This window comes from Ovis aries, chromosome 1 (genome assembly GCF_016772045.2).
Source record: "Ovis aries strain OAR_USU_Benz2616 breed Rambouillet chromosome 1, ARS-UI_Ramb_v3.0, whole genome shotgun sequence".
NCBI lineage: Eukaryota > Metazoa > Chordata > Mammalia > Artiodactyla > Bovidae > Ovis > Ovis aries.
Genome location: NC_056054.1, coordinates 187002306 through 187015331, shown reverse-complemented (window position 1 = coordinate 187015331; position 13026 = coordinate 187002306). Strand labels below are relative to the sequence as shown.

At 43.6% G+C, this 13026-nt stretch overlaps 1 protein-coding gene across 8 annotated transcripts in view; it reads left to right on the top strand.

The window, feature by feature from the left end:
- Positions 1-12361, top strand: part of GOLGB1 (golgin B1) — a 77018-nt gene extending 64657 nt beyond the window's left edge. For 6 of the 8 annotated variants that reach the window (XM_042232029.1, XM_042232024.1, XM_042232014.1 and 3 more), the window contains 7 exons: positions 2420-2582; positions 2769-2906; positions 6064-6219; positions 7094-7191; positions 7635-7769; positions 10592-10697; positions 10957-12361. In XM_042232029.1, coding sequence (XP_042087963.1) covers positions 2420-2582; positions 2769-2906; positions 6064-6219; positions 7094-7191; positions 7635-7769; positions 10592-10697; positions 10957-11091 — 931 coding nt within the window. In that variant the 3' untranslated portion in view covers positions 11092-12361. The remainder of the gene's footprint in view (positions 1-2419; positions 2583-2768; positions 2907-6063; positions 6220-7093; positions 7192-7634; positions 7770-10591; positions 10698-10956) is intronic. The other 2 variants (XM_042232019.1, XM_042232010.1) reach the window with 1 other exon arrangement.
- Positions 12362-13026: the final 665 nt, after the last annotated feature.

Sequence of the window (13026 nt, the reverse complement as noted above, 5' to 3'; positions counted from 1 at the left end):
CAACTAAACTGAACTGAACGGAACTGAAAGAATACTGTGTCAAGTTGCTACTGTAAACCAAAGAAGAGGTGCACGGTTCTAAAGGCTTGTTTTTTGCAGCCACTTGTTCCTCTTGAAACTTTGTGACAGAGATTCTGAAAGAAGACTTTCCTAATGAAGTTGACCCTTCAGTTCAGTTCAGTTCAGTCTCTCAGTCATGTCCGACTCTTTGCGACCCCATGAATCGTAGCACGCCAGGCCTCCCTGTCCATCACCAGCTCCCAGAGTTCACTCAGACTCATGTCCATCGAGTCAGTGATGCCATCTCATCCTCTGTCGTCCCCTTCTCCTCCTGCCCCCAATCCCTCCCCAGCATCAGTCTTTTCCAATGAGTCAACTCTTCGCATGAGGTGGCCAAAGTACTGGAGTTTCAGCTTCAGCATTCCCTCCAAAGAAATCCCAGGGAAGAGAAAAAGAGGGAGAAAAAAAAGATTTCTGGTCTATTGATTTTTTTTTCTTCCTTTAGTTTCTCCTTTTTCACTATTCTGTTAGCCTTTCTCTCTTTACCTTCCACATTTAAGCAGTTTTGAAGGAAAGAAAAATTATCAAGTGGCTGTGAGTAAATTATAAGAAGGAAAGGAAGCCATTTTACTTCACCTTTAGAAGGAAGAAGACATGGAGACACAGATTTGATTCACTGACTTTAGGACCAGTATCTTTTTAAAACAGGATCCCTGTCTTGCTCTTGAATTACTTTTGAGAAACGAGCTTTCCAAATATGAAAAAGCTGGAACATCTCATTCAGATTTCTATGGCTCTGGGGTTGTCTAATCAGAAGAGCCTGGATTTATGCAATAACCTTTCTCTTCTACTTTACTGGTTTGCTTATTCTGCTCTGGTTCCTGTGCTCTCTTACTTAAGGGGTAATGAGGTATAGCCCTTTTATGGCTGTTCTCTTAAGTAATCAGACTTGTTCCTTAGCTCCTATTCTCCATTGAGGGTCTCTCCAGACTGTAACTACTTGTCCATCTTTCAAAAAAAAAAAAAAAAAGACTATTTGAAGCTTTGTAAAAGGTCTGTGATCTTTTTTGTGCATTCTCACTCTTATACTCCTCCTTTCTTATTCTCTCTCATTTTTCACAGACAAATATCGGAGAAAGTGTATTAGAGGATTTTCTGTGCCTTTTCCATATAGTGGCCTTGTAATAAAATTTTATTTTAGTTTCTAAGTTTTATTGTTCTGCCTTTTTGAAAAAAAAAATCTGACTGTAATGCAAGTCACCTTTTGACACAGCAGGATTCTTTCTTAATAGGTTTATATCCTTTAGAAAAGAAAGGACCATTTTACCTTGCTTCTAGAGAAAAAGACAGAAAAGTCTGATGTAGTTCAAACAATGCCTTGTATTATTGGGAAAAATAGAGACTAGTCAAAGTGAAGAGATGCTGCACAAATTTGATTACAACCCTTTTTTTTTCAGGCATAGTGTAGCGAGAAGTAGAACTAAAGAATTTGGCACAGAGGCAGTTTTGCTAGTTCTGCAGAAAATTAGCTGGAATCAAATAGAAGCTTCCCTCTTGGTCAAATTCAGGGGATAAATAAATAGCAGCAGTTTATATTTAAATCCTTCCCTCCAGAAACCCTGCCCTCCTCACAGGAAGTCATCAGATGGTTTGCGTAATAGTGGCAGATGGACATGTAGCTTGCAGGAAGCTGATCCTTCCTGGGTAGTGGTTACCTCTGAGATTGGTGTTGGAATTACTCACCTATGTTTGGTACGTGACATATAGTATCTCATTAAATCATCACAATAATTCTAAGGAATAGATCATTTATTCCCATTTCACCAATGAGGCTCAGAGAGGTTAAGTAACTTTTACTCAGGGTCTCATGCCTAGTGTAGAACAGAGCCAGCATTTGAACCCAGCTCCTTCAGACTCTACAATGGCATCCTCATAACCCTGATGTTGTTCTAAGAATTACAGTGGTTTGCCGTTGCTTACAGAGTTAAGTTTTATTCAGTATGGTGTTCAGTGCCCCACAGGGTCTGACTTCTCTCCTCTTCACCTTCATTGCCTGCTCTATCCACTCTCCACACTATGTACTACAACGGTTCCAAAACACTGTGTGTATTCATTCTTGTGCTTTTTGTTCTGTTCTCAACCTGAAATCCTTTTGCATTATGGAAACCTGACTCATTATTCAGGGTTCAGATCAAATACCTGCTTTTCTGTGAAATCTTCCCCAGTCCTGCCAGTTACAGTTCTCTTTTAAGTTCCTCTTCATCCTCTTGCTGCACAATTCTATTTATAACATAAATTTCGCTATGGTTATGTATTCTCAACTACATCTCTACATCCCGTTACATGTTTTGAATACGTACTTATTCATCTTTGTCTCACAAGTACATTTTTGCCTATGCCTATTTCATATTTTCTCTAGGATGGAGAAGAATTCCTGGGAAATGCAAGAGAGGAGAATAAAGGAGCAGTACCTTATAGCTATCGCAGATAAAGATCAGCAGCTCAGCCATCTGCAGAGCCTTGTGAGGGAACTGAGATCTTCCTCACAGACTGAGACCCACAAAGCGCAGTACCAAAGACAGGTGAGTAATTCCAGCACTGATCGCTGCTTGGAGGAAACGTCAGCTTCCTACAAGCTAAGTGCTCATCTGCCACTATTAGGCAAGCCATCTGATGACTTCCTGTGAGGTGGGCAGGGTTTCTGGAGGGAAGGATTTAAGTATGCACAATGTTAGGAGAGAGTTTCACCAGTGTTTATATCCTGGCAGGCATCCCCAGAGACATCAGTTTCCCTCAATGGATCACAAAGCCTAGTTTATGAGACAGAGCATCTTAGGACTCAGCTCAATGACAGCTTGAAAGAAATTCACCAAAAGGAGTTAAGAATTCAGCAACTGAACAGCAAGGTATGTGTTCCCTGCTAGCCTGAAGTTCAATTTCTTGTTTCCATGACTAGAAGCAAGAAGGTAAGTAGAAGCTGTTTAAGTTTAAGCTCTAGCTCTATTAGAAGACAGAAGTTTTACCTTTCTCAGAGCCTGGATCCCTCACCCTAAAGCACCAGACACAGGGCCATTTCTTTTTCCTCACCTTTGCAGAGCCCTTGGGAGTGATTTGGAGAAGCCCATTCAATAAGAATGATAAAAGCCAACTCCTTTAGGAAGGCTTCCTACCCAACATCATCTCCCCATAACTCCTCACAAATCCTCCAGCAAGCTCCTCAGTATTTCTCACTAGTGTGTGGCAGGGAAGAGTCTCAGGAAGGAGGCTTGCATATGTGATTAGACAAAGCGATAGAGGTAAGGGGTTTGCTTTTCATTCTACTCCATTTGTAAACTTCCTTACTGTGTATCTAATGTTGTGGAATTAAAGAAGCCAATTTGCTTTTTCCTGAACCCCAGGCTGGCCACTCTAGACACTCTAGGAAGCATGCTGGAGTAGATGGACCTCTTGCTATGGGAAGAGCTGCTTTGCCATCTGGTCCCTAGAGCAAAGGCCAAGGCAGAAAAAAGAGAATTATTCTCAGTGCCTTCTCATATCTGTCTTCTCCCCTCATCCATTCTTTGGCTTCTCTTCCTTCATCACCTGCTTCCCTTCCCTCACCATCTTATGAATCATTATACTCCTGTTGTCTCTGACTAGTCAGATTATTCTCTGGCAGCACCTCACCTGGTTCTGCCTTCTTCAGAGGAATCCAGCTAGGTAGTTTATGTTAGTGCCAGGAGAAATTTAAGTGATCATTTAGACTGGGATCCAGAAATTAGCTTTGGAGGAGGGCTATCAATATAAATTATACACAAAATGATGTATTTGTGTGTGTAAGTTTCTCATCACAAAAACTCAGGCATTCACCAAGGGATCTGTGATCCAAAAATGGTAAAGATCAATAGGCTGTACACAGATGAGGAAATTAAGGCCCAGAGATATTAAGTAATTTGCCCCAAGTGTTAGCAGCAGGTCAATCTGGGATAAAGATGGTAATGTACATGGAAAACACAGTGCCTGGTTTGTGTAGAAGGCACTCATTAAATGTTGTTAAATTCAACTAACATTGAAGTATCGGAGACTGATAAAACTGTTAACCCTGGCAGAGTTAAAAAAATTTGCATTTAAAATTTGCATTTTTTAAAGTAGGTTCAGTTCAGTTCAGTTCAGTTGCTCAGTCGTGTCCGACACTTTGCGACCCCATGAATCGTAGCACGCCAGGCCTCCCTGTCCATCACCATCTCCCGGAGTTCACTCAGACTCACGACCATCGAGTCAGTGATGCCATCCAGCCATCTCATCCTCTGTCATCCCCCTCTCCTACTGCTCCCAATCCCTCCCAGCATCAGAGTCTTTTCCAATGAGTCAACTGTTCGCATGAGGTGGCCAAAGTATTAGAGTTTCAGCTTCAGCATCATTTCCCTCCAAAGAAATCCCAGGGTTGATCTCCTTCAGAATGGACTGGTTGGATCTCCTTGCAGTCCAAGGGACTCTCAAGAGTCTTCTCCAACACCACAGTTCAAAAGCATCAATTCTTTGGCGCTCAGCTTTCTTCACAGTCCAACTCTCACATCCATACACGACCACTGGAAAAACCATAGCCTTGACTAGACGGACCTTTGTTGGCAAAGTAATGTCTCTGCTTTTCAATATGCTATCTAGGTTGGTCATAACTTTTCTTCCAAGGAGTAAGCGTCTTTTAATTTCATGGCTGCAGTCGCCATCTGCAGTGATTTTGGAGCCCCCAAAAATAAAGTCTGACACTGTTTCCACTGTTTCCCCATCTATTTGCCATGAAGTGATGGGACTAGATGCCATGATCTTCGTTTTCTGAATGTTGAGCTTTAAGCCAACTTTTTCACTCTCCTCTTTCACTCTCATCAAGAGGCTTTTTAGTTCCTCTTTACTTTCTGCCATAAGGGTGGTGTCATCTGCATATCTGAGGTGATTGATATTTCTCCCGGCAATCTTGATTCCAGCTTGTGCTTCTTCCAGTCCAGCGTTTCTCATGATGTACTCTGCATATAAGTTAAATAAGCAGGTTGACAATATACAGCCCTGATGTACTCCTTTTCCTCTTTGGAACCAGTCTGTTGTTCCATGTCCAGTTCTAACTTGCTTAAAGTAGGTTAGTTGGTCACAATGAATTGGTAAACTTACAGACCCTTTGTTGGGGGTGTTTTCTGGGAGTTTTCAGGGGGTGCTATGATGGGGAGACTCCAGATCCTACCCAGTTCCTCTTTGAGCCTACTCAGTTGTTTCCCAAAAGTTCTGCCCTTCATAGCTCTTAACACCTTCTCTTTCTATAAACTAGATCCCATCTCAACCTTGTTATATTTGCTTTCCTGAAGATTAGACTGTGAATCACTCTGGGCATTTGTCTTCTAGGATGGTTCTTGAAACTGCAGTGAATAGCAACTGAAACATTTTTCATGTAAATATTTTAGTGGTGTAAAACACCAAAAGGCACAGAAATCACAAATACAGTCTGGTATATTTTCACGAAGTGAGGACATCTGTATAAGCAGCACCCAGATCAAGAATCAGAACATCTCCAGCCCTAGGGTCGATCATTCACTTATTCACCATTCAGCAAACAAATAACTATTATCTACCGTCTGTGCGCCTAGCCATATGCTTAGTATTGAGGATACACACTGACCCCTCATGGAGTCCATAGCTAACTAGGAGCACTGCTCAGTGGGCTCTAGCGTGGGTAGTGGCAGATGGGCCGTCACCATAGAATGTCTCCTCTCCAAGCCACCACCCTAATTCTTTCCATGGATGCTCAGACTTTGTTTATATCTCTACCTGATGGTGGGGCTTCCCAGGCGGCTCAGTGGTAAAGAGTCTTCCTGCCAGTGCAGGATGCAGGAGATGCCGATTCGATCCCTGGATCAGGAAGATCCCCTGGAGGAGGAAATGGCAACCTGCTCCAGTGTTCTTGCCTGAAAAATCCCATGGACAGGGAGCCTGGTGGACTACAGGGTTGTAAAGAGTCAGATATGACTGAGCATGCACACTGCCTCCTCCTAGTGAAACAGTCCTGTGGGCTAGTGCTTATCATCTCTCCTATTTCAGTTCTCTCAGCTGCTGGAAGAGAAAAATACCCTTTCTATTCAGCTCTGTGACACCAGTCAGAGTCTCCGTGAGAACCAGCAGCACTACAGTGACCTTTTCAATCACTGTGCAGTCCTGGAGAAGCAGATTCAAGAGCTGCAAGCTGTGAGTGAGAAGGTGAGGGGCTGGGGAAAGTGTTGGGAAATTGAGCACAGATGATAAAGCATAAAGCACAGCATCAAAAGGCTGATGTCATCAGGCTGAAGATTAAATAGATGTGATGGAAACAGTGAGGAGAGGAGTGAGGAATAAGGTCCAAGAAAAACTGAAGAGTGAACCGATTAGAAAGAAAAAGATCATCAGTGAGGTTCAGTTCAGTTCAGTCACTCAGTCGTGTCCGACTCTGTGACCCCATGGACTGCAGCACACCAGGCTTCCCTGTTCATCACCAACTCCTGGAGCTTACTCAAACTCATGTCCATTGAGTGAGGTGGTGGGAGAGAAATTAAAAAGTGAGTGGTAAACAGTGATGACAGGCTTTTGGAAGGCTCTTTCCTTCAAGTAATAGGAAAGCTGTAGGAAGATTTGGACCTAAGAAACAAAATTGGCAGAGTTGTTTACACCAGTGGAGAGGAGAGGTTGTTGAAGTCGATGAAGACTGGGAATGAGCGTGGAGGGGAATAGGACATGGCAGGAAGAGGAGAGGGGAGGGGAGGAGAGGCTGAATCAGGCAGGGACCAGAGTGGCTTCTGGAAAGTAGGTGGGTCTCCACTAGAAGAAAGTGGGATTCAGTGACAGGCCTTGAAACTTTTGAGAGGAGATACTCAAGAATGAGAATCTGGAGGAAGATCTAATGAGTTTATGTAGGAGATTAATCTATTAGAGCAGAAGATTCTTACTTCTAAATCTGAACTTGAAGAGAGTGATAACAGAGGTATTCCTCTCCAAGATTTCTCTTTTTTCTCCAATGCCTGAGCAAGTTCTCATTTTGCCTAAGCACAGTTTCTTGAGTGGTTTCATCCCTGAATTACTAAACTTATTCTTTTTCCAGGGGCCACTAAATATAGATGTTGCTCCAGGAGCTCCCCAGGAAAAAAATGGCTGTCACAGGAAAGGAGATGCTGAAGAACTGAGCGAGCCACAGCTAAGGTGGGGGAGCAGCTCTCAACCCTGGAGTGTGCGCTGTGTAGGCAGCACTTGGGCGGTCATCTAGTTAGAATGGGAGTCCATTGTATGGATTTAATGTGTCTTCTTTTCTTACTGGCCTCACAGGATTAATGTGAGGATTATAAAGTAACAATTATAATTACAAATTGTGTGTGAGTAGTTTGTGAAACAGACCCTCCCTACACACACATCTTACTAAGATTATGATGTTCAAATGAGAGATATTGAGAAGTCCCTAAAATCTCTTATGGCATTTCCTGCAGCTTTATTTAATCTTTAGACAGGCATTCTTTTAAAATACTCATTGTGTTTGTACAGCCTTCTATAAATGTCCATGCTTTATAACCTTAGGAAGACTTCAAATCCCTGTATCAGCAACTCTGTCCTGCATCTAGTGATGCTGTGGTTTTCCTTTTGTCCTGAAGCTTTTCTGAAGCCCAGAAGCAGCTCTGCAACACTAAACAGGAGGTGAACGAATTGAGAAAACTGCTGGAAGAAGAACGAGACCAAAGAGTGGCTGCTGAGGCTGCCCTCTCCATGGCCGAGGAGCAGATCAGGCGGTAAAGGACTGAAGGACACAGCCTTTCTTCATTTCTGACCCTTTCTGATTCTCTGTGTGTGTGTGCTTAGTCGCTCAGTCATGTCTGACTCTTTGTAAACCTGTGGACTGTAGCCCACCAGGCTCCTCTGTCCATGGGGATTCTCCAGGCAAGAATACTAGAGTGGATTGCCATGCCCTCCTCCAGGGAATCTTCCCAACCCAGGGATCAGACCCACTTCTTCCACATTGCAGGTGGATTATTTACCATCTGAGCCCCCAGGGAAGCCCAAGAATACTGGAGTGGGTAGCTTATCCCTTCTTTAGGGGATCTTCCCAACCCAGGGGTCGAACTAGGGTCTCCTGCATTGCAGGTGGATTCTCTACAGCTGAGCTACCAGAGAAGCCCTTTTTGATTATACTTGTGTGCATTTCATGGCCAGACTTGGGAATAAATAGGATTTAGTTCTCATCCTGAGATGGGTGCTATAGCAAGAGTAGGCTCAAGACAAACCATGGTAATCCAAGCTCAGCCCATCCACAATTCCCTCTTTGGCCCTGATGCAGAATGGAAATCGAGGCAGCTAATCGAGCGCTGCCTCCCCAGACCTGGCACTGCTGTTGTCCTGTTAGCACCTGACACACAGTCCACAGTGCCTATGAAACTCAGTGGACTTGCCATTTAAAAGCAGCTCACCAATGCTTACAAACCTCTCACCCTTTACTCAGCCTAGCCTACAGACAGTGACAGACTGACCTGCATGGTACCAGACCATGCTGTCTGCATCAAGGCTGCCCCTAAAAAGCTTATCTTATGGAGGAACAGGCACAGAAGGGGTCCTGTGCAGCCATTCAGGCTCTCATGAGGAGAACAGGCAGGGTGGAGCTAGGCTGGGCACATTGAATTTCTCTTTCCAGGCTCACAAATCAGATTAAAGTGTTCTTCACTCCTGAGAAAAGTATGGTCCCTGTAAAGAGAATGCAGGAGTTTTAGGATAATCAACTTCCCTTCATGTGGAGGAAACATCAGGAGTAGATTTCAAGCCTCCCTACACGATTAAGTGCATCCGTCTAGGCAAATGCTTGATCAAGTATGTGCTTGTGTTACTTGCAGCCCCTTGGATACAATTCTCGTGGGTTTTTGTTTGTTTTTTTTTGAAGGATGATTGCTTTACAGAATTTTGCTGTTTTCTGTCAAACGTCAACATGAATCAGCCATAGGTATACATATATCCCCTCCCTTTGAAACTCCCTCCCATCTCCTCCTCATCACACCCCTCTAGGTTGATAGAGAGCCTCTGTTTGAGTTTCCTGAGCCATACAGCAAATTCCTGTTGGCTATCTATTTTATATATGGCAATCTAAGTTTCCATGTTTCTCTCTCCGTACATCTCACCCTCTCCTGCCCTTTCCGCATGTCCATAAGTCTAGTCTCTATGTGTTTCTCCACTGTTGCACTGTAAATAAATTCTTCAGTACCATTTTTCTAGATTCCATATATATGTGTTAGAGTATGGTATTTATCTTTCTCTTTCTGACTCACTTCACTCTGTATAATAGGTTCTAGGTATCTACCTCATTAGAACTAACTCAAATGTATTCCTTTTTATGGCTGAGTAATATTCCATTGTGTATATGTACCACAACTTCCTTATCCATTCATCCGTCAATGGACCTCTAGGTTGCTTCCATGTTCTAGCTGTTATAAATAGTGCTGCAGTGAACAATGGGATACATGTTTCTCTATTAATTTTGGTTTCCTTGGGGTATATGCCTAGGAGTGGGATTGCTGGGTCATATGGTGATTTTATACCTAATTTTTTAAGGATCTCCATACAGTTTTCCATAGTGGCTGTATCAATTTACATTCCCCACTAACAATGCAAGAGCATTCCCTTTTCTCCACACCCTCTCCAGCACTTATTGGTTGTAGACTTTTTGATGAGGGCCATTCTGACTGGTGTGAGATGATACCACATTATAGTTTTGATTTGAATTTCTCTAATAATGAGTGATGTTGAGCATCTTTTCATGTGTTTATTTGCCATCTCTATGTCTTCCTTGGAGAAATGTCTGTTTATGTCTTTTTCCCACTTTTTGATTAGGTTGTTTGTTTTTCTGGTATTGAGTTGTATGAACTGCTTGTATATTTTGGAAATTAATCCTTTGTCAAATGTTTCATTTGCTATTAATTTCTCCCATTCTAAGGGTCAATTCTTGTTTTTAAGAGAAACCATTGAGTGGATAAAAACAGCTTCTTCATTAAATGGAGAAGTTCCAGTATTAAATACATAAGCAAATTAGCAAAAAATGAAACAGAAAGCAATAGAGGCTGCAGTTCAGTTTAATTGTAAAAACCCCACAAAAATCTTTCTTGAATTCTTTTGCCTATTAGATTTTAATAAACAGGGGAAAAGATTAAAAGAGTTTTCTGAGCCAGGTGTGGCGTAGCAGGAAAAAAAAGAGCACGAGGTTTAGAGACACAGCTGAGTTTTGAATTATGGTTTTACATCTTACTGGATGTACCATTGTGGACAAGTACTTTTTCCCTCACTTTGAAGATAATAACACCAACATTAAACCTGAGGATTAAATGTAGGTAAAGCACCTGATCCAGCATCTGATACACAGTAGGCAGTCAATTCTTGGTAATTATTACCATCTCTACTGCTACTGAAAGAAACCTGTCTACCCTTTCACTCCTTGCATGGGGACGGGGCCATGAGAGCTGCAAGTCCCTTACACTGCATCCCATGGCAAGATGTCCAGGGTGATTTCACCTGATCAGCCTCTCATGCCATGAACCAATGCCTCTTTTTTTTTTTTTTTTTTCCCTCAATTCAGGTTGGAGCATGGTGAATGGGACTCTGCCCGGTCTCCTATCATTGGCTCCTGCGGTTCCCAGGAGCAGGCGCTCTTAATAGACCTTACAAGCAGCAGTTGTCGGAGGGTAAGAAGGGAGAAGGGTGAAGAGAGGGCACTGTGCTATCAGACGGGCTGGCTGTGTTGAGGGCAAGGGGTCAAGGAGAAGGAACATGGGCCTGAGACTGGAAGGGTATGGAAGGCTGAAGGAAACTATTGGAATGTACCACGCTACTGGCCCCAAGGAGCTTTCCTCTCAGGATACCTCTTCTCCGCAGTGGTTGGAGAAGGAAACAGGACAGATCTCTCTAGGGTGAAGCTCTCTGACTTCCACGTTTTCTTTTCAGACCCGAAGTGGTGCTGGATGGAAGCGGGTCCTGCGTTCACTCTGTCACTCCCGGACAAGGGTGCCCCTGCTGGCAGCCGTCTACTTTCTGATGGTTCATGTCCTACTTGTTCTATGTCTCACAGGCCATCTATAAGCCTAGTTCTCACCCTTTGGACCACTCGCCCCAGAACTTGGAATTCCCTCACCTCTAACATCAAAACCATCAATTCCAGTGGAACAGTCTTCCCACTTACAGGTCCTCTTCTCCAATTCTCCACAGAAAGTGCCTGTAAAAACAGAGGTGAATATGAGCACAGGTTAGAGCTGTAGGGGCCAGTGATTCTGCTTTCTCCTACTGCCCAGGGCCTGACACTTCTGCAGTGGTTATTGAGCCCAATATTTGTTCAGGTTTTGCAGGGCCTTGATATTTTATGGTCCTGTGAAAGATGCTGAGGAATGTCTTTCAGCCAGGAAGATGGTTCCAATAAACCTAATAACCAGAAGTATCATTCTGATTGATACTTTCTTTCCCTCGTGTACCTTATATTTTCTCCCACTTCAGAGAGGACGTGGACCTGCCATAAATATGGCAGGGGGAATGTTCCAGGGAACATTACCTCGCAGGATATCTAATTAGGTCTCTGGCAAAATAGAGTCAGAGTGGAAGGACTCCCCAGGGGTGTTAGCTGTTGGATCACAGAGGAGGACAGCATCTCCTTCCCTGTCTGTTCAGACATACTTGGAGTGAGACTCATGGTCCTGGACTGTACAGTGAGGATCCCACTGCGTATCCCTCTATCATCACATATGTACTGAGGTATGAAGTGGCCTGTGCCTTTCTTTTCACTGAAAGGCAAGAGGAGCTGGCTATGGACAGTGGAATTCAATACTCATCATTGCTGTGTTATCTGGATAAGCCTCCAGTGTAGGCCCTAAGATAGTACACTGGGAACCCCTAAGATGGTACACTGGGAACCAGCCCTAGGTGAGGCACTGACTCCTAGCCAGGGAGATCGGACTGGTATGACAACCGCTCCTAGCCTCCTGAAGTCCAAAGCTGCTTTGCAGTTGGTGACACTTAACTCCGGCTTCTCCGTGTGTCATCTGCCCTCTGTGGTAACAGGGAGCTGAAGAAAATAGAGGGAGACTATAGAGAAGACAAAATATTTAAATCCAAGCCTGAGAATGACAGCCAGGTTTGAATTCCATTTGTGCCTATTCCCCAGCCCCAACCCTTACCAATTGGTTATTTTCTCCTTTTGCACATGTCCCCTGCCTGCTCTCACTACCCAAAGAGGACAGAGAACTGGTGGACACACTGATCTGCTCTAATCCTTTGTTCTGTGGTGACCAAATCATGGTCACAGCAACCCAGGAACTTTCCTGAACAACTGTAAAATAATAAAATTATTTTCAGAATGAAATATTGTGGTGGTGTGTGAATCTATGTATACACAGGAGGTTACGTATACGTGTTTGCTGAGGGGAGGAAGGAACATAGAGGAAGTAGGGATGGGGTAGCCAGGAGTTAATATAGAGGTAGAGAGCTGTGCATATCCAGGCTTCCTTTTCATTGGCCAGCATCTGGCTGCATGCATCTTTCTAGGCTTAGCTAGATCTCAGGTGGTGAAATGGAGTGAGGAAATGCCATCCTAATACTGAATCAAACAAAGCTGAGCCTTTTGGCATGAGATTCATGCAGGTTTTTGCCTGGGCCTGGAAGAACTACCTGGTGCATATTGAAAATACTTGATCCCTAGGGATCCCTCTGGGTAGGAGTAGAGTAGGGAAGGTAAGTCTCATAGGGGAAAAGCAGGATGGGCATTATTGTTTGTTTATATCAAGTGCAGAAGATCCAATACTTTGGCCAGCTGATGCAAAGAGCTGACTCATTGGAAAAGACCCTGATGCTGGGAAAGATTGAGGGCAAAAGGAGAAGGGGGCAACAGAAGATGAGATGGTTGGATGAAATCACTGACTCAATGGACATGAGCTTGAGCAAACTCTGGGAGAGAGTGAAGAACAAGGAAACCTGGCCCACTGCAGCCCACAGGGTCACAAAGAGCAACTGAACAAAACATCAGGTCAG